Source organism: Trichechus manatus, unplaced genomic scaffold (assembly GCF_000243295.1).
Source record: "Trichechus manatus latirostris isolate Lorelei unplaced genomic scaffold, TriManLat1.0 scaffold00106, whole genome shotgun sequence".
Taxonomy (NCBI): domain Eukaryota; kingdom Metazoa; phylum Chordata; class Mammalia; order Sirenia; family Trichechidae; genus Trichechus; species Trichechus manatus.
In genome coordinates this window covers 7,937,232-7,963,146 of record NW_004444042.1, presented here as the reverse complement: position 1 = coordinate 7,963,146, position 25,915 = coordinate 7,937,232, and the positions used below count along the sequence as shown (strand labels likewise).

At 37.8% G+C, this 25,915-nt stretch overlaps 1 protein-coding gene across 4 annotated transcripts in view; it reads right to left on the bottom strand.

The window, feature by feature from the left end:
• The window catches only part of MICU1 (mitochondrial calcium uptake 1), a 302,123-nt gene that overhangs the window by 187,900 nt on the left and 88,308 nt on the right, over positions 1 to 25,915 (bottom strand). For all 4 annotated transcript variants that reach the window (XM_004383247.3, XM_023737695.1, XM_023737697.1 and 1 more), the window contains one exon: positions 18,063 to 18,225. In XM_004383247.3, coding sequence (XP_004383304.1) covers positions 18,063 to 18,225 — 163 coding nt within the window. The remainder of the gene's footprint in view (positions 1 to 18,062; positions 18,226 to 25,915) is intronic.

Here is a 25,915-nt window from a genome sequence, read left to right as displayed (position 1 = left end):
TTCCTTGTGTCTTTGGTGTTCTTCATTCTCCTTTACTCCAGGTGGTTGGGACCAATTGATGCATCTTAGATGGCTGCTTGCAAGCTTTTAAGACCCCAGACGCCACTCACCAAAGTAGGATGCAGAACATTTACTTAATAAGCTTTGATGTCCCCTGAAAGAATGGTCCCTAGACCCCTATCCCTGCCACTGTTCCTCGAAGTGTTTGATTGTATTCAAAAAACTTCTTAGCTTTGGTTTAGTCCAGTTGTGCTGACTTCCCCTGTAGTGAGTGCTGTCTTTCCCTTCACCTAAGATAATTCTTACCTACTATGTAGTTAGTAAATAACCCTCACCCTCCCTCCTCACCCTCGTAACCATCAAAAAATGTTTTCTTCTGTGTTTAAAACTTGAGTTCTTATAATAGTGGTCTTGTACCATATTTGTCCCTCTGTGACTGACTAAATTCACTCAGCATAATGACCTCCAGCTTCCTCCATGTTACAAGACGTTTCATGGCTTCATTCTCGTTCTTTATCGTTGCTTAGTATTCCATTGTGTGGATATACCATAATTTGTTTATCCATTCATCCGTTGATGGGCACCTAGGTTATTTCCATCTTTTTGCTATTGTGAATAGTGCTGCAATGAACATGGATGTGCATATATCTATAAAGAATAGACAAGTTATTCTAAAAGAAGAAGAAAAGCCTTGTTCCACCAAATATTAAAACTCATTAAAAGCTAGAATAATTGAGACAGCACTTGGGATAGCTAAACAATCAACAAACGAACAGAACAGGGTCCAAAAACAGATCATTAACAATTGGGCAACTGATTGATAGAGGTGGGAAGACAGATTAGTAGGGAAAATGATGGACTTTTCAATAAATCGGGTATCCATGTAGGAAAAAAGTGAAATTGGACTCTATTTCACATAGAAAATTAATTTCAGACAGATTAAAAACCTAACTGCTAAATTTTAAAGCTTTCAGTATATAATGCAAAAGCTATCTCATGAAATATTTGTTAAACCAAAAAAGAAAAAATAGCATTAGCTACAATGCAAATATTAAAAAATTCAAATACATTAGATTTAAAAGCTTTTGTTTTTAATTTCATAAAAAGACTACACAAAAAGTGAAAAGTCACACAGTGAAGACTATATCTACAACATATATGACTAAAGAAGTTCTTCAAATCAGTAAGAAAAAGACAACCCTATAGGAAAATGTCACCGCTTGTCTGTCAGTTTGTCATACTATGGTGGCTTGCATGTTGCTATGATGCTGGAAGCTATGCCACTGGTATTTCAAATACCAGCAAGGTCACCCATGGTGGAGCTTCCAGACTAAGACAGACTAGGAAGAAGGACCTGGCGGTCTACTTCTGAAAAAACTGGCAGGGAAAAACTTACGAATAACAACGGAACATTGTCTGATACAGTGCTGGAAGATGAGCCCTTCAGGTTGGAAGGCACTCAAAAGACCAGTGGGGAAGAGCTGCCTTCTCAAAGTAGAGCAGACCTTGATGATGTGGATGGAGTAAAGTTTTCTGGACCTTCAATTGCCGACACGGCATGACTCAAAATGAGAAGAAACAGCTGCAAACATCCATTAATAATCGAATGTGGAATGTACAAAGTATGAATCCAGGAAAATTGGAAGTCATCAGAAATGAAATAGAATGCATAAAAATCGATTTCCTAGGCATTAATGAGCTGAAATGGACTGGAATTGGCCATTTAGAATTGGACAATCATATGGTATACTATGCTTGGAATGACAGAACGAAGGGGAATGGCATCACATTCATCATCAAAAAAAACATTTCAAGACCCATTCTGAAGTACAATGTTGACAGTTACAGGATAATATCCACACACCTACAAGGATGACAAGTTAATGGGACTATTATTCAAAGGCCAAAGATGAAGAAACTGAACATTTTTACCAACTTCTGCAGTCTGAAATTGATCAAACATACAGTCAAGATGCATTGATAATTATTGGCGATTGGAATGCAACAGTTGGAAATGAAGATGGATTGGTAGTTGGAAAATATGGTCTTGGTGACAGAAACAAAGCTGGAGATCACATGACGGAATTTTACAAGACCAATGACTTCTTCACTGCAAATACCCTTTTTCAACAACATAAACGGTGACTATACAGGTGGACCTCACCAGATGGAATACACAGGAATCAAACTGACTACATTTGTGGAAAGAGACAATGGAAAAGTTCAATATCATCAGTCAGAACAAGGCCAGGGGCCAACTGTGGAACAGATCGATTGCTCATATGCAAGTTGAAGCTGAAGTTTAATATCATCAGTCAGAACAAGGCCAGGGGCCAACTGTGGAACAGATCATCGATTACTCATATGCAAGCTGAAGTTGAAGTCAAAGAAAATTAGAACAAGCCTACGAGAGCCAAAGTACAAGCATGAGTACATCCCACCTGAATTTGGATACTATTTCAAGAATAGATTTGACACACTGAACACTAATGACTGAAGATCAGATGAATTGTGGAATGACATCAAGGACATCAAATATAAAGAAAGCAAGAGTGTATTAAAAAGACAGAAAAGAAAGAAAAGACCATAATGGATGTCAGAAGAGACTCTGAAACTTGCTCTCAAGTATCGAGTAGCTAAAGTAAATGGAGGAAATGATGAAGTAAAAGAGCTGAACAGAAGATTTCAAAGGGTGGCTGGAGAAGACAAAGTAAAGTATTATAAGGAAATGTGCAAAGAGCTGGAGATAGAAAACCAAAAGGGAACAACACGCTCAGCATTTCTGAAGCTGAAAGAACTGAAGAAAAAATTCAAGCCTCCAGTTGCAATACCGAAGGATTCTATGGGGAAAATATTAAACGACCCAGGAAGCATGAAAAGAAGATGGAAGGAATATACAGAGTCACTGTACCAAAAAGAACTGGTCGACGTTCAACCATTTCAGGAGGTAGCATATGACAAAGAACTGATGGTATCGAAGGAAGAGGTCCAAGTTGCACTGAAGGCACTGGTGAAAAACAAGGCTCCAGGAACTGATAGAATATCAAATGAGATGTTTCAACAAACAGATGCAGTGCTGGAGGTACTCACTCGCCTATGCCAAGAAACTTGGAAGACAGCTACCTGGGACACAGACTGGAAGAGATCCATTATTTGTACCGATTCCAAAGAAAGGAGATCCAACAGAATGCAGAAATTATAGAACAATATCATTAATATCACACACAAGCAAAAATTCAAAAGTGGCTGCAGCAGTACATCAACAGGGAACTGCCAGAAATACAAGCTAGATTCAGAAGAGGACATGGAACGAGGGATATCATTGCTGATTTCAGATGGATCATGGCTAAAGGCAGAGAATACCAGAAATATGGTTACCTGTGTTTTATTGACTATGCAAAAGCATTCCACTGGAGAAGGACATATTAGAGGATCAGCGAAAAAGTGGAAGACCCTCAACAAGATGGACTGACACAGTGGCTGTAACAATGAGCTCACGCTAAGAACAACTGTGAGGATGGCGCAGGACCGGACAGTGTTTTGTTCTGTTGTACATAGGGCCGCTATGAGTTGGAACTGAATTGACAGCACCTAACAATAACAACATATAAACCTGATACATCAACAAAGGGAGACATAAGCTTACTAATTAGAACACCACCATCCAATAGAAACATAACTTGAGCAACAGATGCAAGTTATACGTGTAATTTTAAGTTTTCTACTAGCCACATTTTAACAAGTAATAATAATACCAAACCAAAACGAAACCCACTGCTGTCGAGTCGATTCTGACTCATAGCGACCCTGTAGGACAGAGTAGGACTGCCCCATAGGGTTTCCAAGGAGTGCCTGGTGGATTCGAACTGCCAACCTTTTGGTTAGCAGCCGTAGCTCTTAACCACTACGCCACCAGGGTTTCCAGTAATAATAACAGGTGAAATTAATTTTAGTAATATATTTTATTTAACTAAATATACTCAAAATACCATCATTTCAACATGTAATCAATATAAAAAATATTGAGTTTTTTTACATTTTTTTCATACTAAGTTCTCAAAATCCAGTGTATATTTTACAATTACACAACATCTCAATTCAGACTTGCCACATTTCAAGTGCTCAATAGCCACATGTGGCTGGTGGTTACTGCACTGAACAACACAGATTTTAAGTTATCAAGTTAATACCCAGAAGAACTCAAAATTTAAAATTTTAAAAGTAGTTATTTCTTTGGCACGGACCCAGAGCAGAGAAGATGGAACAGATTTGTGTTCTTCATTTTGTGGTCTTCATTATAGTTTAGAAAAATACTTTACCATGTGCATTTGATGAGGGGAAAAAAAAAAAGGAGGGGCATGTAAGGACAGCCTGGCACTTACTGAGAATTCCTGTCATTTATAAGCAAATATACACACAAAGTAGGCCAGGAGTTTCATAATTTTAAGTTGAAAGGACTGATTACTTCACCTTGTTATATTTTGATTTCTTTACCTGCCAAATGAAGTAGATGGTTGGATGAGATCAGCTCTTAACCTGGTCGGGGTGGGGTGTGGGGAATATGGATGAATGTAATAATTCAAGCTATCCTCACTTACTACTCCTCTAGAGATTCTAGTAGGCCCTATCATTGCGAGTGGGGTTAGCATAGAGAATGAAAGGAGGAAAACCAGCATAACATAGTTTGAAAATGATACCCAGGAGATTCTCGTATGTGGTTCCCCTTCTATTTCTTCACCTCCACTCTTTGGGTCTCAGCTGAGAAACAATGGACCTTATGCTGTTTTCCCTAAGGTGCTTCCTATGATTCTTGGACTTCACTTCAAAGAACTTTCACAGTTATTTAATGTTCATAGTAAACACTATCATCCCCTTTTTATTAATGAGAAGGCTGAGGCTCATAATGGTTAAATGATTGTATTCTGATTTTAAGTCCGGCACTCATTTTAACTACAGCAATTGTCTCTCTTCTCCTTGAGTCCTCACCACAACTACAGTCAAAGGATTCAATATTCTTCTCTCAATAATCGATAAAGTACACAGAAAATCAGTAAGAATGGAATACAGAAAGCAGATCAGTGGTTGCCTGGAAATTGGCTAGTTTCATTAATATATATGTATATGTTAAAACTCATCAAACACTTTAAATATGTGCTGTTTATTGTATATTAACTATAACTCAATAAAGCAGTTAAAAAGAAATGTACATCATTGTGCTGATGCATAATACATGTCAAAAGTTACCACAAACAAAATAAAAAGACAGGCCACAGACTGGGAGAAGATATATGCAATATATACAAAAGATTTTAATAGAGATTATATAAAATACTTTTACTAATTAAAAAGAAATCAAGTAGAAAAATGAGCTGAAAATATAAACAGGCAGTTGAATACCCAATGAATATGTGGAGATGGTAAGCCTTACTAGTTGTTAATGAAATGCGAAATAAAACCACAAAAGTATATTTCACTCCCATCAGTTTGCTACAAAATTTAAAAATCAGATAATACCAAGTATTTTCAGGAATGCAGAAGAATAAACTCTCCCCTGTTCTTGAAGAGAATGTAAATTGTTGTACCTACTCTGGAAATCAATTTAGCAATGTCTAGCAAATTTGAAAAGGAATGTACCCTATGGGCTAGCAAGTCCACTTCCAGGTATATGTTAAAGATAACTTATTGCAAATATGCACCAGGAGATATATCAAAGAATTTTCACTTCAGTATGGTTTGTAATAGTCAAAAAATGGCATGGTGAGTTTGATTATTGTTCTCAAATATTCATTTCTTCCTCCTTGACCTTTGTGGGAAATACCTTGACCTTGGGGTCAGTCACATGACTTGCTTTGGCCAGTGGGATACTAGTAGTTATGACACAAACAGAACCTCGAAATGTGCTTCTGAGATTTGTCTACTCTCCTGCAGCTCTGCTATTCATATGGGAAGTATATATCCTGAACAGCTTAGTGGTCTAAAAAGAATGAGAAACATATAGAGCAGATAGACAAATCTGCATCATAAAGCAGAGCTGCCCTGGCCTAGATTAGCCAACCCCTAGCCTATCTACAGAGCAAGGCCAGCTGAGACCAGCAGAGCCCACCTCACATGTTCTGTAGTAGCATGAACTAGATACATGCTTGTTGTTTTATGCCACTGACACTTTGTGGTTTTTTGTTAAACAGCAATAGCTGACTGATAAAATTGGAAAAAAGTTAAATGTATACCTACAGGAACATGGATAAATAAATAAAACAGTGGCATGTTTATATAAATGATATTCACAATTATACAGCAGTGAAAATAAAAGACTTATAGCTACCTCTATCTGTCTGTCTGTCTATCTGTCTATCAAATACATATAATCAGTTGCTGAGTAGATTCCAACTCATGGTGACGCTATGGAACTGTGCTCCATAGAATTTTCAACGGCTGATTTTTGAAAGAAGACTGCTAGGCCTTTCTTTCAAGAAGCCTCTAGGTGGACTTAACCTTCAACCTTTCAGTTAGTAGCCAAGCGCGTTAACCGTTCGTACCACATATATCGGTACGTGTGTGCATGCATGTGTGAGTGTGTATTTAATATATAAAAACATTCATGGGAAATGTATCATTCAGAACAGGTTAGGTTATGCCGCAGTAATAAACGTAAAATCTCATTCGCTTACAACAATGAAGGTTTATACGTTGCTTATGCTGTATCTCTATCCCAGATTGGCTGTGGCTCTTCACATGGTCTTTCATCTGGGACCCATGCTGATGGGACAGCAGCCTCTGTCTGGAACATGACCAGTGTGAAAGACAGCAGGGCAAACCACAAACTGACTCTTACAGGCTTTTGCTTGGATATAATATATATCATTTCTGCTCACATTTCATTGGCCAGAGAAAATCACATGGCCAACTCCAAGGTCAATGCTAGGGGATAAATATGAATATGCCAGGGAAGGGCAACTAATATATATGTTATATAGCTTTCAATAGGAATGATATACACCAACTTAAGGACAGGTTATCTCTAAGGAGGAGGGAAAAAAAATGGAATTGTAGAGATATGTATGGATTTTCAACCATAACTATAAAGTTTTATTTCCAAAAAAGTTAAACATGAAGATTTGAAATAAATATGGCTGTTCAAACTTGAGAAAACTGAATAATGACTAACAAGGGTATTCTTTATTATTTTCTATATCCCCTGTATATTTGGAAAAGAAGTTTCAGTCTAATTTAATACCTATATAAGTTGTTTCCACCTCAGGGATAGAATAAAAGGGAGGGAGGAAGCTTTTCAAACAGTGTATAAGCCAAGTCCTGGTGCCTCCTTCCCCATTACGCCTTCTTCATTTTAACACACTACTTCCATTATGTATTCCAGGAGTTTAATCCAACCACAATAATAACAACAATAGAAGGAGGGAGTTAACATCTACTGTTTGCTATGTTTTAGATACTGTGCTTAACACATACTATTATCTCTTTCAATCCTCCTAATGATTATATACAAAAGGAATTGGCAAACTATAGCCCTCAGGCCAAATCCAACCGACTATTTTTTCTTTTTTTATAGCCCTTGAACGAAGAATGGTGTTTACGTTTTTAAACGGTTTTATAAACATTTACAAAACATCCTCTATTTCCCCTCTTGGCCTGCAAAGCCTGAAGTATTTACTATCTGGCCCTGTAAGAAAAAGCGTTCTGTTCTCTGGTACAGGTAGACACCAGTTGATGTTCAAAAAAATAAGCACTGTTTTAAAGGTGCATAGTTTTTAGAATTTTTGTACTGGAAGCTCCAAGATAATAGATGACACAATTTTTAGAACAAGGGTACCATGACCTATGTATTTGGTATAGATACAGTCCATGTTTAGCCTCCACATAATGCTCCACAGGGGTCAATACATTTTTCCTGTAAAAGGACAGATAGTAAATATTTTAGGCTTTGCAGGCCACGTAATGGTCACTGTTGCAACCACTCAACCCTGCCTTGTAGCAGGAAAGCTGCCACAAACAATATATAAGTGAATGAGCACGGCTACTTTCCAGAAAAATTTTTTTATGGATGTTGAAACTTGAATTTCATGTAATTTTCAAATGTCACAGAATATTCTTCTTTTGATTTTTTTTCAACCATTAAAAAATGTTTAAAAGGCATTCTCTGCTCACAGGCCCTACAAAAACAGGTGGTTGGTAGTAGTCTGCCAAGTACTGCTCTCCAATAAGCAGCACTGCAGGGGATTAAAAATAAAAGTAGAAGACAAGGTCCGTGCACTGAAGGAACTTAACTTGTTGGGAAGAAAAAATTAGTGCAAAAATGTTGTTAAAATATACGCTTTGTATCAAGTATGTGTCACGAACTAAAAGTGCTGTAGATAAAATTATCATTAAAGGATGTAAAGGTTATCCTAGAGAGAATATGGAGTCCAGGACAAATACAATCTTTGTTTTGCCTTTTCACACCAACTACTTTCATACAGACAAAATCAGATCAGGATGAATATGGCCAATCACAGCGGTATGGTGGAAAGGAAATAGGGGACTTCTTTGCAATAGGGTATGCTTTGCTCTGACCAAAGTTCAAGTTTTTCTATATAGAACTTTAAAAAATCTCCCACAACACTGCTTCCCCAAATTGTTGGTTAGCTATGCAGAACTGGTTTCCCACAGCAGTAAAGGCCACTTAAAGCTCTGAGCCTGAAGCAACTGCCTGATTCACTCTACCCGAGACCGATCACATTTAAGACTTCACAGAAAAGTAGTTAAGATATATTCAAGTGACATACAATATTTTTTTTCCTTTTAATGTCCTTCTCACTTACCTATGGCTACCCTAAATTTTTTTGGTATTCACTACATAAGTTTTATTTTCAGCTTTTCACTCATTTTAAAACTGCTTAATTTTAGGCATTCATGTAATCTGTGCTCCATGATTATTTTTGAATTATTCTAAAACTAAAACTTACAAGTTTAGATCTGTTAGGTATCCTGGGATACAGTCTGTGTGAAAGACATGACAAAACAAAGTTGAATTATGAGCTAATGGCTACAGTCCAGCCATCTGATGACAGAAATCCAAAATATAAAAAAAAATTACAGCCTCACTCTTTTCTTTATTTCAAACCACAGAGTATTTTACTTGTGCTGCATCAACATTTGTAGAAATTCCTGTTCATGATCAAGTAAAAATGAAGCCAAATTTTCTACTGAATCTCATTTTAATCTATCAGAATTTTCCCTCATGATTATCATCTTAGAAGAAAAGCAGTTATTCATTATTCCATCTGTTTATGAAAACTAGGAATGTGCTTGATATATTAGGCATTTAGTAACTATCCTGTTCATGTAACATGACTTTCAAAAATTCAGAAACAAAAGATTACAAGGTTAAATTCCAATTAGAATATAAAACGGAAGCAATTCAAATATACAATGATTTTCAGTAGGATCAAAATTATCTTCCTTGAAAAATCAAATGATTTTTAGTGATATTTGTAAAGTCTTGTTTCATTTTCATTGTTACACTAGAAGCAAAGTATATTCTTATTTAAAGTTAATGATACAAATCTGATTTTATCTGACAGTAGAAATATTTTTAACAGGTATGAAAATATTTCACTATTATAGAAATCAATATATAGTCTATAATATTAAACCAAGATATATTCCCCCCGCCCCCCAGTAGTGTCCAGGATGTGATACCACATTGCTTTACTCCTCAAGCCTCCTTAGGCTCCCCTGCTCGGTGACATTTTCTCAGTCTTTCCTTGTTTCCCATGACCTTGATAGTTTTGAGGAGTTCTGGTCAAGTATTTTGTAAAATGTTCCCCAATCTGGGTTGGTTTGTTGTTTTGTTCTCATTCAAAAATTTTATACACAAATTGTTTTGTGATATTGGTTGCAATCCCCACAATGTGTCAGCACTCTCCCCCTTCCCTTTCCACCCTGGGTTCTCTGTGTCCATTCATCTAGTTTTCCTGTCCCTTCTGCCTTCTTGTCATTGCTTCTGGGTAAGCATTGCCTATTTAGTTGCATATACTTGATCGAAGAAGCACATTCCTTATGTGTGTTATTGTTTGTTTTATAAACCCATTGCCGTCAAGTCCACTCTTACCCATAGCGACCCTACAGGTCAGAGTAGAACTGCCCCACAGAGCCTCCAAGGAGCAGCTGGTGGATTCAAACCGTTGACCCCTTGGCCAGCAGACATAGCTCTTAACCACTATGCCAGCAGGGTTTCCGTTTGTTTTATAGGCCTGTCTAATCTTTGGCTGAAATGTGGACTTCAGAAGTAGCTTCAGTTCTGAGTTAGAATAGTTCTACATTTTTCTCCATCTCTGTCTGGGACCCTCTATTGTGATCCCTGTCAGAGCAGTTGGTAGTGGCAGCCGGGCACCATCTAGTTCTTCTGGGCTCAGGCTAGTGAAGGCTGTGGTTCATGTGGTCCATTAGGTCCATTAGACCTTTGGACTAATATTTTCTTTGTGTCTTTGGTTTTCTTCATTCTCCTTTGCTCCGTATGGGATGGAACCAATAGATGTATCCTAGATGGCCACTCTCAAGCTTTTAAGACCTCAGATGCTACTCACCAAAGTAGGATGTAAAACATTTTCTTTATGAACTATGTTATGCCAATTGACCTAGATGTCCCCAAGACCATGGTCCTCAGCAAATCAGTCCTTCAAGGTGACTGGATGTGTCTAGGAAGCTTCTATGGCTTTGCCCTGAAAATCAAGATATAGTCTTGGTTTCTATAATAGTAATCCTCTTTTCTCTACACGTAACCTTCTATACTTTCTTCCCTCCACAGTTCACAAAACAAGGTGCTAAAGCTAATAAGGGCTCTAAATCTAAAATCCAATGCAACTCATGTACAGCTTTGTATACATTTTCCTTCTGATTATAAAAGAGTATACTCCACAAGGGAAGAGATTTTTGCCTGTTTTGTTCATTGGTGCACCCCTGCACCTATAATAGTGTCTAATCCATAGGAAATGGTTAATCAATATTTGCTGAATGAATGTACATGAAGTCTATTAGAAAATAAGAAACATAGAAAGAATATAATAATTGCTTATAATTTCAACATTCAGAGAGTTAACATTTTGTTATATTCCTTATCAGCCACTTACTACGTGTATTCTACATGGGTGACATACAAAGGGTAGAACATGTTAAGTAACACCACAGGAATTCAATCAATGAAATCTAGCATGTGGGAAATTCTACAACACAAATGACCTAATTCTTCCACAAATAAATGGTGTCTAATGAGTTTCCTAAAAAGCACAGAACCAGTGTGGGAGGACTGGGAAAAATGAAACAGGGAAGGAGGGTGTGTTATTGAACTGGTTACTGCTGTAGACAACTGGGGCTCAGCTGCCTTTGGTCTCCTCTGAGAAACCATGCAGACCGTGCCTCAGAAATGTCCACCCACGACAGTGGAGAAGAGAATATTCATCCACTAATTCCCAACAAACGGTGTTAACTCCTTTGTATCTCCAAATGTTCGTATGTGCCAACATGGTTGAGTGGGCGTCTGTGGATGTCCATGTTGCAGCAGCAGTGATGCCCTGAGGCAGACAGCAGGAGCTACATAATGCAACAGAGGTTTGGTCCTATCAGGCTACATCTGTGCACAGCTAACTGCCACAGGGACAACCTGAGCAAAAAGATGGACTGAGAGATAGGAGACAAGGCATAAAAAATGTCTTACGTAAATGGTAAGAAAAAAGTGAAAGAGAAAAACTTAAGAGACATATGAATCAAATGTAGTGTGTGATCATATTTGGAGGATGGTTTAAACAAACCAACTTAAAAAAATATTTTTAGATAGAGAAATCTGAATAGTACCATGGTATTTGATACTAAAAAATCACTGCTATTTTTAACTACAATACAGGAAGTCCCTGGCTTACGACGTATTTGAGTTACAACGAACCACACTTAACAACGTTTTTTTCCCCTGTACATCTTATCATTAGTAATATGTACTACATACAATGTTGCAGTGTGCAATTTGCTGATGTTATCATTCTCAGATGTTCACTCCCAGATGTTCAATGTTACGATTTACTGATCAAAACACTGCCAAATAGCAGGCTATGGCCTGGGCTGCAATAAAGTCTGTGTCGGCGTCAGTGTAGGGAATCATAACGGATAAAAAGTTGGGCAATATTCAACTCTAATGACATACAACAATTGAACTGCACACACACCTGACAGCTGTTAAGACTCCCACTTGACTCTTACACAATGACACCAACAAATAAAAATCAGATTGATAAGGATACTGATAATAAAAGGCAATAATAATGAAAACAAACAAAAAAAGAGGTATTCGACTTATGTCAGAACAACTTACAATGGAGTCATCGGAACAGAACCCCATCGTAAGTCTGGGACCACTTGTAATGGCATTATGGTTATGTTTCTTAAAGTCCTTATCTTGTAGAGACACATACAGATGTATTTAAAGATTAGATGATATGATGTCCTAGACTGACTCAAAACAGTCTGGGCTGAGGAGAGGCAGTGGGAGAGGTTGTAGATGAAATAAAATTGACTATGTGTTAATAATTGTTGAAGATGGATGACAAGTACACACAGATTGATTATATTATTCTCTGCTTTTTAATGTCTGAAAATATCCATAACCAAAAAATTGAAATATTCAGCAAATTACATGCACCTGGAATACCTGATGGTATTTCCCAGGTTGGAAGGCACTCAAAATACGACTGGGAAAGAGCTGCCTCCTTAGAGTTGACTTTAATGACATGAATGGAGTAACGATTTCAGGACCTTCCTCTACTGATGTGGCACGACTTAAAATGAGAAGAAACAGCTGGAAACACCCATTAGTAATCAAAATGTGGAATGTATGAGGTATAAATTAAGGAAAATTGCAAGCCATCAAAAATGAAATAAAACACATAAAAATTGATATTCTAGGTATTAGTGAGCTGAAATGAACTGGAATTGGCCATTCTGAATTGGACAATCATATGGTCTACTATGCTGGGCATGACAAACTGATGAGGAATGGTATCACATTTATCGTCAAAAAGAACATTTCAAGATCTATCCTGAAGTACAGTGCTGTCAGTGATAGGATACTATCAATATGTCTACAAGGAAGTTGTCAAGGATTTCATTTTACTTGGATCCACAATCAACACCCATGGAAGCAGCAGTCAAGAAATCAAACGACGACGCACAGCATTGGGTAAATATGCTGCAAAAGACCTCTTTCATGTGTTAAAAAGCAAAGATGTCACTTTAAGAACTAAAGTGCGCCTGACCCAAGCCATGGTGTTTTTGATCACCTCACTCACATGTGAAAGCTGGCTAATAAATAAGGAAGATCGAAGAAGAACTGATGCCTTTGAGTTACGGTACTGGTGAAGAATGTTGAATACACCATGGAATGCCAAAATATCAAACAAATCTGTCTTGGAAGAAGTACAGCCAGAATGCTCATTAGAAGCGAGGACGGCGAGACTTCATCTCATATACTTTGGACATGTTATTAAGAGGGACCAGTCTCTGGAGAAGGATATTATGCTTGGTAAAGTAAAGGGTCCGCAAAAAAGAGGAAGACCCTCAATGAGATGGACTGACACAGTGGCTACAACAATGGGCTCAAGCATAACAATGATTGTGAGGATGGTGCAGGACCGGGCACAGTGTTTCGTTCTGTTGTACACAGGGTCACTATGAGCTAGAACTGACTCAATGGCACCCAACAACAACGCAAGGAAGACCAGTTAATACAACTATTATTCAAATTTATACACCGACTAATGCCAAAGATGAAGAAATTGAACATTTTTACCAACTTCTGCAGTTTGAAATTGATCAAACACTCAATCAAGATGCATTGATAATTACTGGCAATTGGAACACGAAAGTTGGAAACAAAGAAGGATTGGTAGTTGGAAAATACAGCCTTGGTGACAGAAACAACGCCGAAGACTGCTTGACAGAATTTTGTAAGACCAACAACTTATTCATCAGAAACACCTTCTTTCAACAACATAAATGGTGACTATACATGTAGACCCTGCTGGATGGAATATACAGGAATCAAATTGACTATGTCTGTGGAAAGAGACGATGAAGAAGCTCAGAAGCATCAGACACAACAAGGGCAGGGGCTGACTGCGGAACAGACCATCAATAGCTCATACACAAGTTCAAGTTGAAGCCGAAGAAAATTAAAACATGTCCATGAGAGTCAAAGTACAACCTTGAGTGTATCTATCCCACCTGAATTTAGACACCATCTCAAGCACAGATTTGAAGCACTGAACACGAATGACCAAAGACCAGACAAGTTGTGGGATGACATCAAGGACATCACACATGAAGAAAGCAAAAGGTCATTAAAAAGACAGGAAAGAAAGAAAAGACCAAAATCGATGTCAGAACAGACTCTGAAACTTGCTCTTGAACACAGAGTAGATAAAGTGAACAGAAGAAGTGATGAAGTAAGAGCTGAACAGAAGATTTCACAGGACAGCTTAGAAGACAAAGGGAAGTATTATAATGAAATGTGCAAAGACCTGGAGTCAGAAAATCAAAAAGGAAGAACACGGTTGGCATTTCTCAAGCTGAAAGAGGTGAAGAAAAAGTCTAAGCTTCAAGTTGCAATACTGAAGGATTCTATGGGCAAAAAGGAAACCTTGATGTCACAGTGGTTAAGCATGGGGCTGCTAACCAAAAGGGTGGCAGTTCGAATCCACCAGGTGTTCGCTGGAAACCCTACAGAGCAGTTCTACTCTGCCTTATAGGGTCGCTATGAGTCGGAATCGACTCGATGGCTATGGGTTTGGTTTGGTTTATGGGCAAAAGATTGAATGACGCAGGAAGCATCAAAAGAAGATGGAAAGAATACAGAATCACTGTACCAAAAAGAACTGGTGAAAGTTCAACCATTTTGGGAGGTAGCAGATGATCAAGAACCAATGGTATTGAAGGAAGAAGTCCAAGTTGCACTGAAGGCACTGACAAAAACAAGGCTCCCAACAACTGCCTCCTTTGCCACGAGACTAAAAGAACTGGATGATGCCTGGCTACCCGAAAAAAATCCACTGCTGTCGAGTCAATTCCAACTCATAGCGACCCTATAGGACAGAGTAGAACTGCCCCATAGGGTTTCCAAGAGTGCCTGGTGGATTCGAACTGCCAACCCTTTGGTTAGCAGACGTAGCTCTTAACCATTACACAACCAGGGTTTCTGTCTGGCTACCATTACTGAACATTTTGATCAAAGATTCCATAGAAGAAGAATCTTGATCAAAAGGGGGAAAATGCAGATCAGAATTTCAAATTCTTATGGATTCTAGACTTCCTGGAGACATGAAAGATGGATGAATCCCTGAAACTATTGCCCTGAGATAATCTGTAAACTTTAAACCAAAATATTCCCTGAGGTCTTCTTAAAACCAAACAATGGTTTAGCTTTACTAGTAAAATTGTCCCCTGTGAGCATTATGCTCTTTTAAGAACTATCTATACGGAGTCAAACTGATAACAGCAACTTGAAAGATTAAAAAGGAACCTTAGGGGGCAGTGAATTTATGTTAAGGGGGGTGGGGACAGCTCAGAAAGGAGGGTGAGAATGGTTGCACAACTTGAAAAATGTTATCGATGTCACTAAATGGTACATGTAGAAACTGCTGAATTGCTGTATGTTTTACTGCGTATATTCTCAACGACAACAAAATGAAACCATAAAAATAAAAAAGTCTTCAGGAATTCATGGAATACCAACTGAGATCTTTTAACAAACGAATGCAACACTAGAAGTGCTCACTAGTCTATGCCAAGAAATTTGGAAGACAGCTACCTGGCCAACTGACTGGAAGAGATCCATATATAAGCCCACTCTAAAGAAAGGTGATTCAACAGAATGTGGAAATTATTGAAAATATCATTAATATCATATGCAAGTAAAATTTTGCTGAAGATAATTCAAAAACAGTTGCAGCAGTACATATACAGGGAACTGCCAAAAATTCAAGCTGGATTTAGATGAGAATGTGGAACAAGGGACATTGCTGCTGATATTAGATGGATCTTGGCTAAAAGCAGAGAACACCAGAAAGATGTTTACCTGTGTTTTACTGACAATGCAAAGGCATTCGACTGGTTGGATCATAAGAAATTATGGATAACATTGTGAAGAATGCAAATTCCAGAACACTTAATTGTGCTTATGCGGAACCTGTACACAGACTGAGAGGCAGTCGTTCAAACAAAACAAGGAGATACCGTGTGGTTTAAAATCAGGAAAGGTGTGTGTCAGGATTGTATCCTTTCACCATACTTATTCAGTTTGTATGCTGAGCATATAGTCCGAGATGCTGGAGTATATGAAGAAGAACATGGCATCAGGATTGGAGGAAGACTCCTTAACAACCTGCAATATGCAGACAACACAACCCTGGCTTGCTTGCTGTAAGTGAAGAGGACTTGAAATACTTACTGATGAAGATCAAAGACCACAGCCTTCCGTGTGGATTATACCTCAACATAAAGAAAACAAAAATCCTTACAACTGGACCAATCAGCAACACCATGATAAACAGAGGAAAGACTGTAGTTGTCAAGGAATTCATTCTACTTGGCTCCACAATCAACGCCCATGGAAGCAATAGTGAAGAAATCAAATGATGCGTTGCACTGGGCAAATCTGCTGCAAAAGACCTCTTTCAAGTGTTAAAAACCAAAGATGTCACTTTGAGGACTAAGGTACACCTGACCCAAACCACGGTGCTCTCAATCACTTCAAATGCATGTGAAACTTGGACAATAAATAAGGAAGATCAAAAAACTGATACATTTGAATTGTGGTGTTGGCGAAGAATACTGCCTATACCATGGACTGCCAGAAGAATGAACAAATCTCTTGGAAGAAATACAGCCAGAATGCTCCTTAGAAGCAAAGATGGTGAGACTTTGTCTCACTCACTTTGGACACGTTATTAGGAGGGACCAGTCTATGGAGAAGGGCATCATGCTTGGTGGAGGGTCAGTGAAAAAGTGACAGATTTACACACAGGCTTCAACAATGGGCTCAAGCATAGCAATGACTGCAAGGATGGCACAGGACCCAAGAGAGTTTCATTCTGTTGTACAAAGGGTCGCTATGAGCCAGTACTGTCTCAACAGGACTTAATGACATTTCCTAGCCTTTATTTCTCCTAGAGGTATATTAACATTAATAAATGTGGGCAAAACATTATAAACTCCCTGGTTAAAATGCTGTAACTGTTTTTGGTTCCTCAAGCTCACCTTGCCATTTCATGTTTGGATCTTTGATCATACAATTTACTCGCTCTGCCTCATGCCCTTTCCCTCTGGTATATCTGGTGAGCTATTATTAACTCAAATGCCACTCTTGGAAGTCTTCCCTATATACCCTCTAAAGAATAAGTTACTTTATCTACTACTTCTGTACCATATACATTCTTAAATTGTTACATTTAACTTGTAATATAAAGCCATTTATTCTTTCTATATACCTTGTTTATACAAGTGGTTTCTTCTACATGGAACATTCTTTCCACTATTTTTTGCTTGTCTAATTTTTACTCACACTTAGACGTATTCTCTAGAAATCACTGTCCAAATTTCCAGATTAAGCTAAGCGCCCCTTCTTTATACTACCATATCTCCTTCTTAATAACATTCTTTAAAAAAAGTCACCACATTCCTGAAATATCTATCTGTTAATGTCTCTATCTCCCTCATTAAAGAGTAACTTGATAGCTGTCACATGTGTAATGCATTTCCTTCAGGAACACTCTTATGATGGGCACTGATTCTCAAGCAGAGGAGCACAATCTCCTTAATACCTTACCCTGGTTGAGGAGTAGCTCGTTAGACTGTCAGCTCACTCTTTTTTTGTACTCTTAAGGCCTAGCAAAAACATTCAGTAGTTATACGGGGAGTATATTTATTGTATGGACCTGTTAAGATTGAAGCAGTACAAAAAAAGAAACAAAGGAACATGTAACAAAATAAATAACACAAGCTTATTTTTCACTTTAGCAACTTACGTTCTGGCTGTTTCTCATTGGGTGTTATGGATCGTACAAAATCTTCTGGAGTCATAAACACTTCAGATTCACCAGGCTCATTGATTACTTTCAAGGTGGCAAAATACCGGAAGATTTTGTCTGGTGTGGAGTAGGCTCGAATTCTATTCTCATATTCCATCACCTGAAATTGGAAATTTAGAGAGTGCTACTATATCAAGCAATATTCATTCTCATATACTTCCCACCTTATTTTTGGGGGAAATTTTATTATATCATTTTTTTACTATAACAGTATTATTTTATATTAAAAATAAACTTGATTTTCAAAAATTGTTGAATCTTTTTGTTGCAACATGCCATTCATACTCCAGTCAAAGCAATACTTACATAACTTTTGTTTAGATTTTTTTTTTTTTGAAGACTTTTATAATTTCTCAAATCACTGAATCCTAGCAAAACTGAAGACTGTCATAAGAGAATTCAAAAGGTCTCAGTAACAGGGTACACAGCCACATATATGGTAGCCTATAGGTTCTTAAATACCATTTTTTAAAACATTTTATTGTGTTTTAGGTGGAAGTTTACACAGTAAATTAGTTTCCCATTCAACAATTCACATATAAATTTTTCTGTGGACCAAACTTACTGGCCTGACAAGAGACTGGAGAAGCCCTGAGAGTATGGCCCCCAGACACCCTTTTAGCTCAGTAATGAAGTCACTCCTGAGGTTCACCCTTCAGCCAAAGATTAGACAGGCCCATAAAACAAAATGAGACTAAAGGGGCACACCAGACCAGGGGCAAGGACAAGAAGGCAGGAGGGGACAGGAAAGCTTGTAACAGGGAAGCCAAGGTCAAGAAGGAAAAATGTTGACATGTCGTGGGGTTGTTAACCAATGTCATAAAACAACATGTCTACTCACTGTTTGATGAGAACCTAGTTTGTTTTGTAAACCTTCATCTAAAGTACAATCTAAAAAGTAAGTAACTGGAACACAAAAACATTAAAAAGGAGAAAAGAGAAAGCTCAAAATACCAAAGCTAGCTTCTTCTCAGCTTTGAGTTTGTGGCAAGGATAAAGTGGGGCCTAAATTTGGTCAGTTCTCCACATGAGCCAAAGCCTCCTCCAGCCTGAGCCCAGAAGAACTAGATAGTGCCTGGCTACCACCCCTGACTGCTCTGACAGGGATCACAACAGAGAGTCCTGGCCAGAGCAGGAGAAAAATGTAGAACAAAATTCAAATTCACTCACACACACACACACACACACACGCACGCAAAACCCAGATTTACTGGTCTGACAGAGACTGGAGGAACCCCTGAGACTACTGTCCCCAGACACCCTACTAACTCAGAACTTATACTACTCCCGAAGTCCACTTTTCAGACAAATATTAGACAGGCCTATATAACAAGCAATAATACACGTGAGGAACGTGCTTTTTAGTTCAATCAAATACACAAGACCAAATAGGCAACTCCTGCCCAAAAGCAAGACAAGAAGGCAGAAAGGGACAGGAACTGGAAAAGTAGACACATGAACCTGGGGTGGAAAGGGGGAGTGTGCTGTCACACTGTGGGGACTGCAACCAATGTCACAAAACATGTATACATTTTTGAATGAGAAATTAACATGAGCTGCAAACTTTCACAATAAAATTAAAAAATAATAATAAATTGTTCTGTGACACAATGTGTTCCCCACAATGCGTCAGCACTTTCCACATTTTCCCCCTGCCTTCCCCATTTCCATCCCTTCAGTTTCCCTGGTAACCATCAAAAAATGTTGCTTTCTATGAGTAAACCTATTCCAACTTTCTTATAAAAGTAGTATCACACAGTATTTGTCCTTTTGTGATTGACTTACTTCACTCAGCATAATGTCCTCCAGATTCATCCATAGTATGTTTCATGGATTCATCATTATTCTTTATCGTTGCATAGTATTCCACTCTATGTATGTACCACAATTTGTTTATCCATTTATCTGTTGATGGACGCTTAGCTTGTTTCCGTCTTTTTGCTGCAATGAATATGGGTGTGTGTCTATTCGTGTCACTGCTCTTATTTCTTTAGGATAAATACCTAATAGTGGGATTGCTCGATCATATGGTATTTCTATTTCTAGCTTCTTGAGGAAGTGCCATACCATTTTCACAGTGGCTGTACCATTTAACAATCCCACCAGCAGTGTATAAGAGTTCCAATCTCCCTACAACATCTCCAGCATTTGTTGTTCTCTGTGTTTTTGATCAGGGCCATTTTTACTGGCGTGAGATGGCATCTCATTGTAGTTTTGATCTGCATCTCTCTAATGGCTAATAAGGGTGAGCATCTCTTCATGTGTTTGTTAGCTGCTTGAATGTCCTCTCTGGTGAAGTGTCTGTTCATGTCCTTTACCCTTTGCCCATTTTTTGACTGGATTGTCTTTTTAACATAATTCTTTTTTCTTTTTTTAATTTTATTGTGCTTTAGGTGAAAGTTTACAGTGCAAATTAATTTCTCATTCAAAAATTTATACACAAATTGTTTTGTGACACTGGTTGCAATCTCTGCATTGTGTCAGCACTCTCCCCTTTTCCCTTTCCACCCTGGTTTCCCTGTGTTCATTCATCCAGTTTTCCTGTCCCTTCCTGCCTTCTCGTCTTTGCTTTTGGGCAGGTGTTGCTCATTCGGTCTCATATACTTGACTGAGCTAAGAAGTACGTTCCTCACGTGTGTTACTGTTTGTTTTATAGGCCTGTCTTAATCTTTGGATGAAAGGTAGACTTTGAGAGTGGCTTCAGTTCTCAGTTAGCAGGGTGTCCAGGAGCCATAGTCTCAGGGGTTCCTCCAGTCTCTGTCAGACCATTAAATCTGTTTTTTGTTTTGTTTTGTTTGGTTTGTGCATTTGAATTTTGTTCTACATTTTTTCTCTCACTCTGTCCAGGACACTACTGTGATCCCTGTCAGAATGGTTGGTGGTGGTAGACGGACTGGCACCATCTAGTTCTTTTGAGCTCAGGCTGGTGGAGGCTCTTGTTCATGTGGTCCGTTAGTCCTTTGGACTAAACTTTTCCTTGTGTCTTTGGTTTTCTTCATTCTCCTTTGCTCCAGACAGGATGGGACCAATGGCTGTTTATCTTAGACGGCCACTCACAAGCTTTTAAGACCCCAGACACTACTCACCAAAGATGCAGAACATTTTCTTTATGAACTATGTTATGCCAGTTGGCCTAGATGACCCCCAAGACATCTAGGCTGGTCCCCAGCCCTGAGTCCCTGCAACTCGGTCCCTCAAGGTGTTTAGATGTGTCTGGGAAGCTTCTATGGCTTTGGCTTGGTCAAGTTGTGCTGACTTCTCCTATATTGTGTATTGCCTTTCCCTTCACCAAAGTTACCACTTGTCTACTATCTAGTTAGTGATTTCCCCTCCCCACCCTTCCCCTACCTCGTAACCATCAAAGATTGTTTTTTCCTGTGTGTAAACCTTTCTTGGGTTTTTATATTTGTCCTTTTGTGATTGACTTATTTTATTCAGCATAATATCCTTCAGATTCAGCCATGTTGTGAGAAGTTTTGCAGATTCATCATTGTTCTTTATCGTTACATAGTATTCCATTGTGTGTTTGCACCATAATTTGTTTATCCATTCATCTGTTGATGGGCACTTACATTGTTTCCATCTTTTTGCTACTGTGAATAATGCTGTAATGAACACGGGTGTGCATACGTCTATTGGTGTGACGGCTCTTATTTCTCTAGGATATATTCCTAGGAGTGGGACTGCTGGATCGTATGGTATTTCTATTTCTAGCTTTTTAAGAAGGCACCGTATCGTTTCCCATAGTGGTTGTACCATTTCACACTGCCACTAGGAGTGCACAAGAGTTCCAATCTCCCTGCAACCTCGCCAACGTTTATTTTCTGCTGTTTTGATTAGTGCCAATAACATTGGGATGAGATAGTATCTTATTGTAGTTTTGATCTGCGTTTCTCTAATGACTAATGATCGTGAGCATTTCATCACGTGCCTGTTAGCTGTCTGAATGTCTTCTTTGGTGAAGTATCTCTGTTCATATCCTTTCTCCATTTTTTTAAATTGGATTGTCTTTTTTGTCGTTAAGGTGCTGAAGTATTCTACAGATTTTAGAGATCAGACCCTTGTCATAGCCAAAATTTTTGTCCCAGTCTGTAGGTTCTCTTTGTACTCTTTTGGTGAAATCTTTGATGAGCAGAAGTGTTTAATTTTTAGGATCTCAATATTATCTAATTTATCTTCTGGTGTTTGTGCATTGTTAGTTATGGTTTGTATTATATTTATGCCATGTATTAGGGCCCCTAGCATTGTCCCTATTTCTTCTTCTAAGATCTTTACCACTTTAGGTTTTATATTTAGGTATCTGATTCATTCTGAGTTAGTTTTTGCATACGGTGTGAGGTATGGGTCCTGTTTCATTTTTTTACAGATGGACATCCAGTTTTGCCAGCACCATTTGTTAAAAAAGACTGTCTTTTCCCCATTTAATGGACTTTGGTCCTTTGTCAAGGATTGCTTGTCTTTTTGTTGTTGACATGTTGAAGTTTTCTATATGTTTTAGAGATTAGACCCTTGTCAGATACGTTGTCAAAAATTTTTCCCAGTCTACAGATTCTCTTTTTACTCTTTTAGTGAAGTCTTTTGATGAACATAGTATTTAGTTTTTAGGAGGTCCTAGTTATCTAGTTTATCTTCTGTTGTTTGTGCATTTTTAGTTATGTTTGCTAGTCTATTTATGCCTTAAATTAGGACCCCTAGCTTTGTCCCTATGTTATCCTCCAGGAACTTTTAAGTCTTAGGTTTAACATTTAGGTCTTTGATCCATTTTGAGTTAGTTTTTGTGTATAGTGTGAGGTATGGATCCTATTTCATTTTTCTGCAAATAGATATCCCGTTTTGCCAGCACCATTTGTTAAAGAGACCACCTGTTCCCCATTGAATGAACTTTGATCTTTTGTCGAAGATCAGCTGTCTATAACTGGATGGATTTACTTCTGGGTTCTCAATTCTGTTCCATTGGTCTCTGTGTCTGTCATTGCACCATTACCAGGCTTTTTTCACTACCTTGGCTGTATAGTCAGTTTTGAGATCAGGGAGTGTGAGGCCTCCTACTTTGTTCTTCTTCTTCAATAATGCTTTGGCTATTCGGGACCTCTTTCCTTTCCATATAAAGTTGGAGATTAGTCTTTGTACTTTCTTAAAGAACACTGTTGGGATTTAGATTGGGATTGCATTATATCTATAGATCACTTTAGGTAGTATTGACATTTTTACAATGTTAAGTTTTCCATTTCATAAGTACGGTATGTTTTTCCATTTACATAGGCCTCTTTTGGTTTCTTACAGCAGCGTTTTGTAGTTTTCTCTGTATACATCTTTTACTTCCCTGGTTAGATTTATTCCTAAGTATTTTATTCTTTTGGGGGCTATTGTAAATTTTTTTTTTTTTCCTTTTCAGAGTTCCCCTTGTTAGTGCAGAAGAATCCAACTGGTGATTTTTGTATGTTGATCTTGTACCCTGCTATTTTGCTGAACTCTTCTATTAGTTCCAGTAACTTTCTTGCGGAGTCTATGGGATTTTCTACATATAAGATCATGTCATCTGCAAACAGGGATAGTTTTATTTCCACCTTACCAATCTGGATGCCCTCTACTTCTCTTTCTTGCCTTATTGCTCTGGTTAGGGCTTCCAGTACAATACCAAATACGAGTGCTGACAAATGGGCATCCTTGTCTAATTCCCATTCTCAAAGGGAATGCTTTCAATCTCTCTCCACTGAGAATAATGTTGGCTATTGGTTTTGTATATATGCCCTTAATTATGTTGAGGCATTTCCCTTCTACTCCTATTTTGCTGAGGGTTTTTATCTGGAAAGGGTGTTGGATTTTATAAAATGCCTTTTCTGCGCTGACTGAGATGATCATGTGATTCTTTTCCTTTGTTTTATTTGTGTCATGAATTACGCTGACTGGTTTTCTAATGTTGAGCCCCCCACTGCATCCCTGGTATGAATCCTATTTGGTTGTGATGTATTATTTTTTGATATGCTGTTGAATTCCCCTGGCTAGAATTTTGGGTCTATATTCATGAGGAATACTGTGTCAGCAATTTTCTTTTTTTGTGGTCTCTTTGTCTGGCTTTCGTACCAGGGTTATGCTGGCTTCAAAGACTGAATTAGGGAGTATTCTTTCCTTTTCTACATTCTGGAATAGTTTGAGTAGATCTGGTGTCAACTCTTCTCTGAATGTTTGATAGAACTCTCCAGTGAAGTCATCTCAGTTGGGGCTTTTTGTTTGTTTGTTTGGAGTTTTTTTTAATGACATTTTCAATTTCTTCTTTCCTTATGAGTCTATTTAGGTTTTCTACCTCTGCTTGTGTTAGTTTAGGTAGATAATGCATTTCTAGAAATTTGCCCATTTTTTCCAGGTTTTCAAATTTGTTAGAGCACAATTTTTTATAATATTCTGTAATAATCCTCTTTATCTTGCTTAATTCTGTTGTAATGCCATCCATTTCATCTCTTATTTTATTTGCACCTTCTCATTTTTTTCCTTTGTCAGTTTGGCCTTTGGTTTGTCAATTTTATTGATCCTCTCAAAGAACCAACTTCTAATTCAAATACTATGTTTTAAAAAAGGAATTAATTTTACAGTTCCTACTTCTTTGCAACTTCCTGAATCCTAAAACAAAACAGACTTGGGATTTCATAGATTTGACAGCTAACAGTTCTTCAAAGACACAGTACAATCTAAAAATGGCATAAAAAAATAAAATCATGTTATCATGGAAACTCAATAAGCAATAAGACTTTTACTTATCAATTTACTAACAAATTCAGCAAACTGTCAGAAATTTTTTACATAAGCATATTTAGAAAGCAGCACAGTTGAGAGGAACACAACCAAATGTTCAAGTAGCGGCAAAATCAAGTATGGCATACATCTAACTAAATTCTGCTGTGTTAATATGAAAGTTCATCCTTTTATCAGGGATGGAAGCTCCCATTCTGTGCATGGAACATACAAAATACTGTAGCAATTTTGGTGAAAAATACTTCTCTCAAAACTCAATTTTATCTGTTGAGATATCTAACAATAAATAGTATATTACAAATAACTGTTTAGAAGTTTATACAGAAACAGGTCAAGTTAATGAAACATAAACCCATCAGTTCAATGTCTATAAAGCAATTCATTAGTATTGAGAAAAAGATTATTAATGGTTTTAATTTGCCACACTAACAACGTTCTTGTTGTCACTGTCAGTCCTGGCTAGATGGTCACTTTTAGGTCAGCAGCAGCAGCTGTTTTACAATGGTCTCAATTCCACTACCAGATGTGCTTTTAGCAACTGAGAATGGACTGCTAATTTTAAACTATACATGACAGAAATCCTTCCAGTGCTAACTTGCACTGAAATTGGAATACTAATTTCGGAGAAGACTTTATCAAAAGACTTGGCATGTGACAAACATACTAAAGAGACTTTGAATCCTTTAGCAGCCTTCAGACTTAGTTACAAGTCTCAAATCAGAGACATTTTATATTAGACTACAACTATCTTCTGGGTAATACTGGCTACAGAAGAAATATCTTTCTTTAGGCCATCTCTATTCTTGCTCTTCCTCTGAATAAAAAAAAAAGTTTGGAACATTTATGGTATAAACTGTATTTACTGGCAAAGATGGCTTAGTGAACTAAAAAGTTCAATCAATCATATGTAAAACAAAGATGGAGAGAGAACTTCAAAGTCAGAATATGGGAAAAAATTTTTGGACAGTACAAGTCAGACAAAGGTCTAATCTCCATAATCTACAAGAAAATCCAACACCTCTACAACAAAAAGACAAATA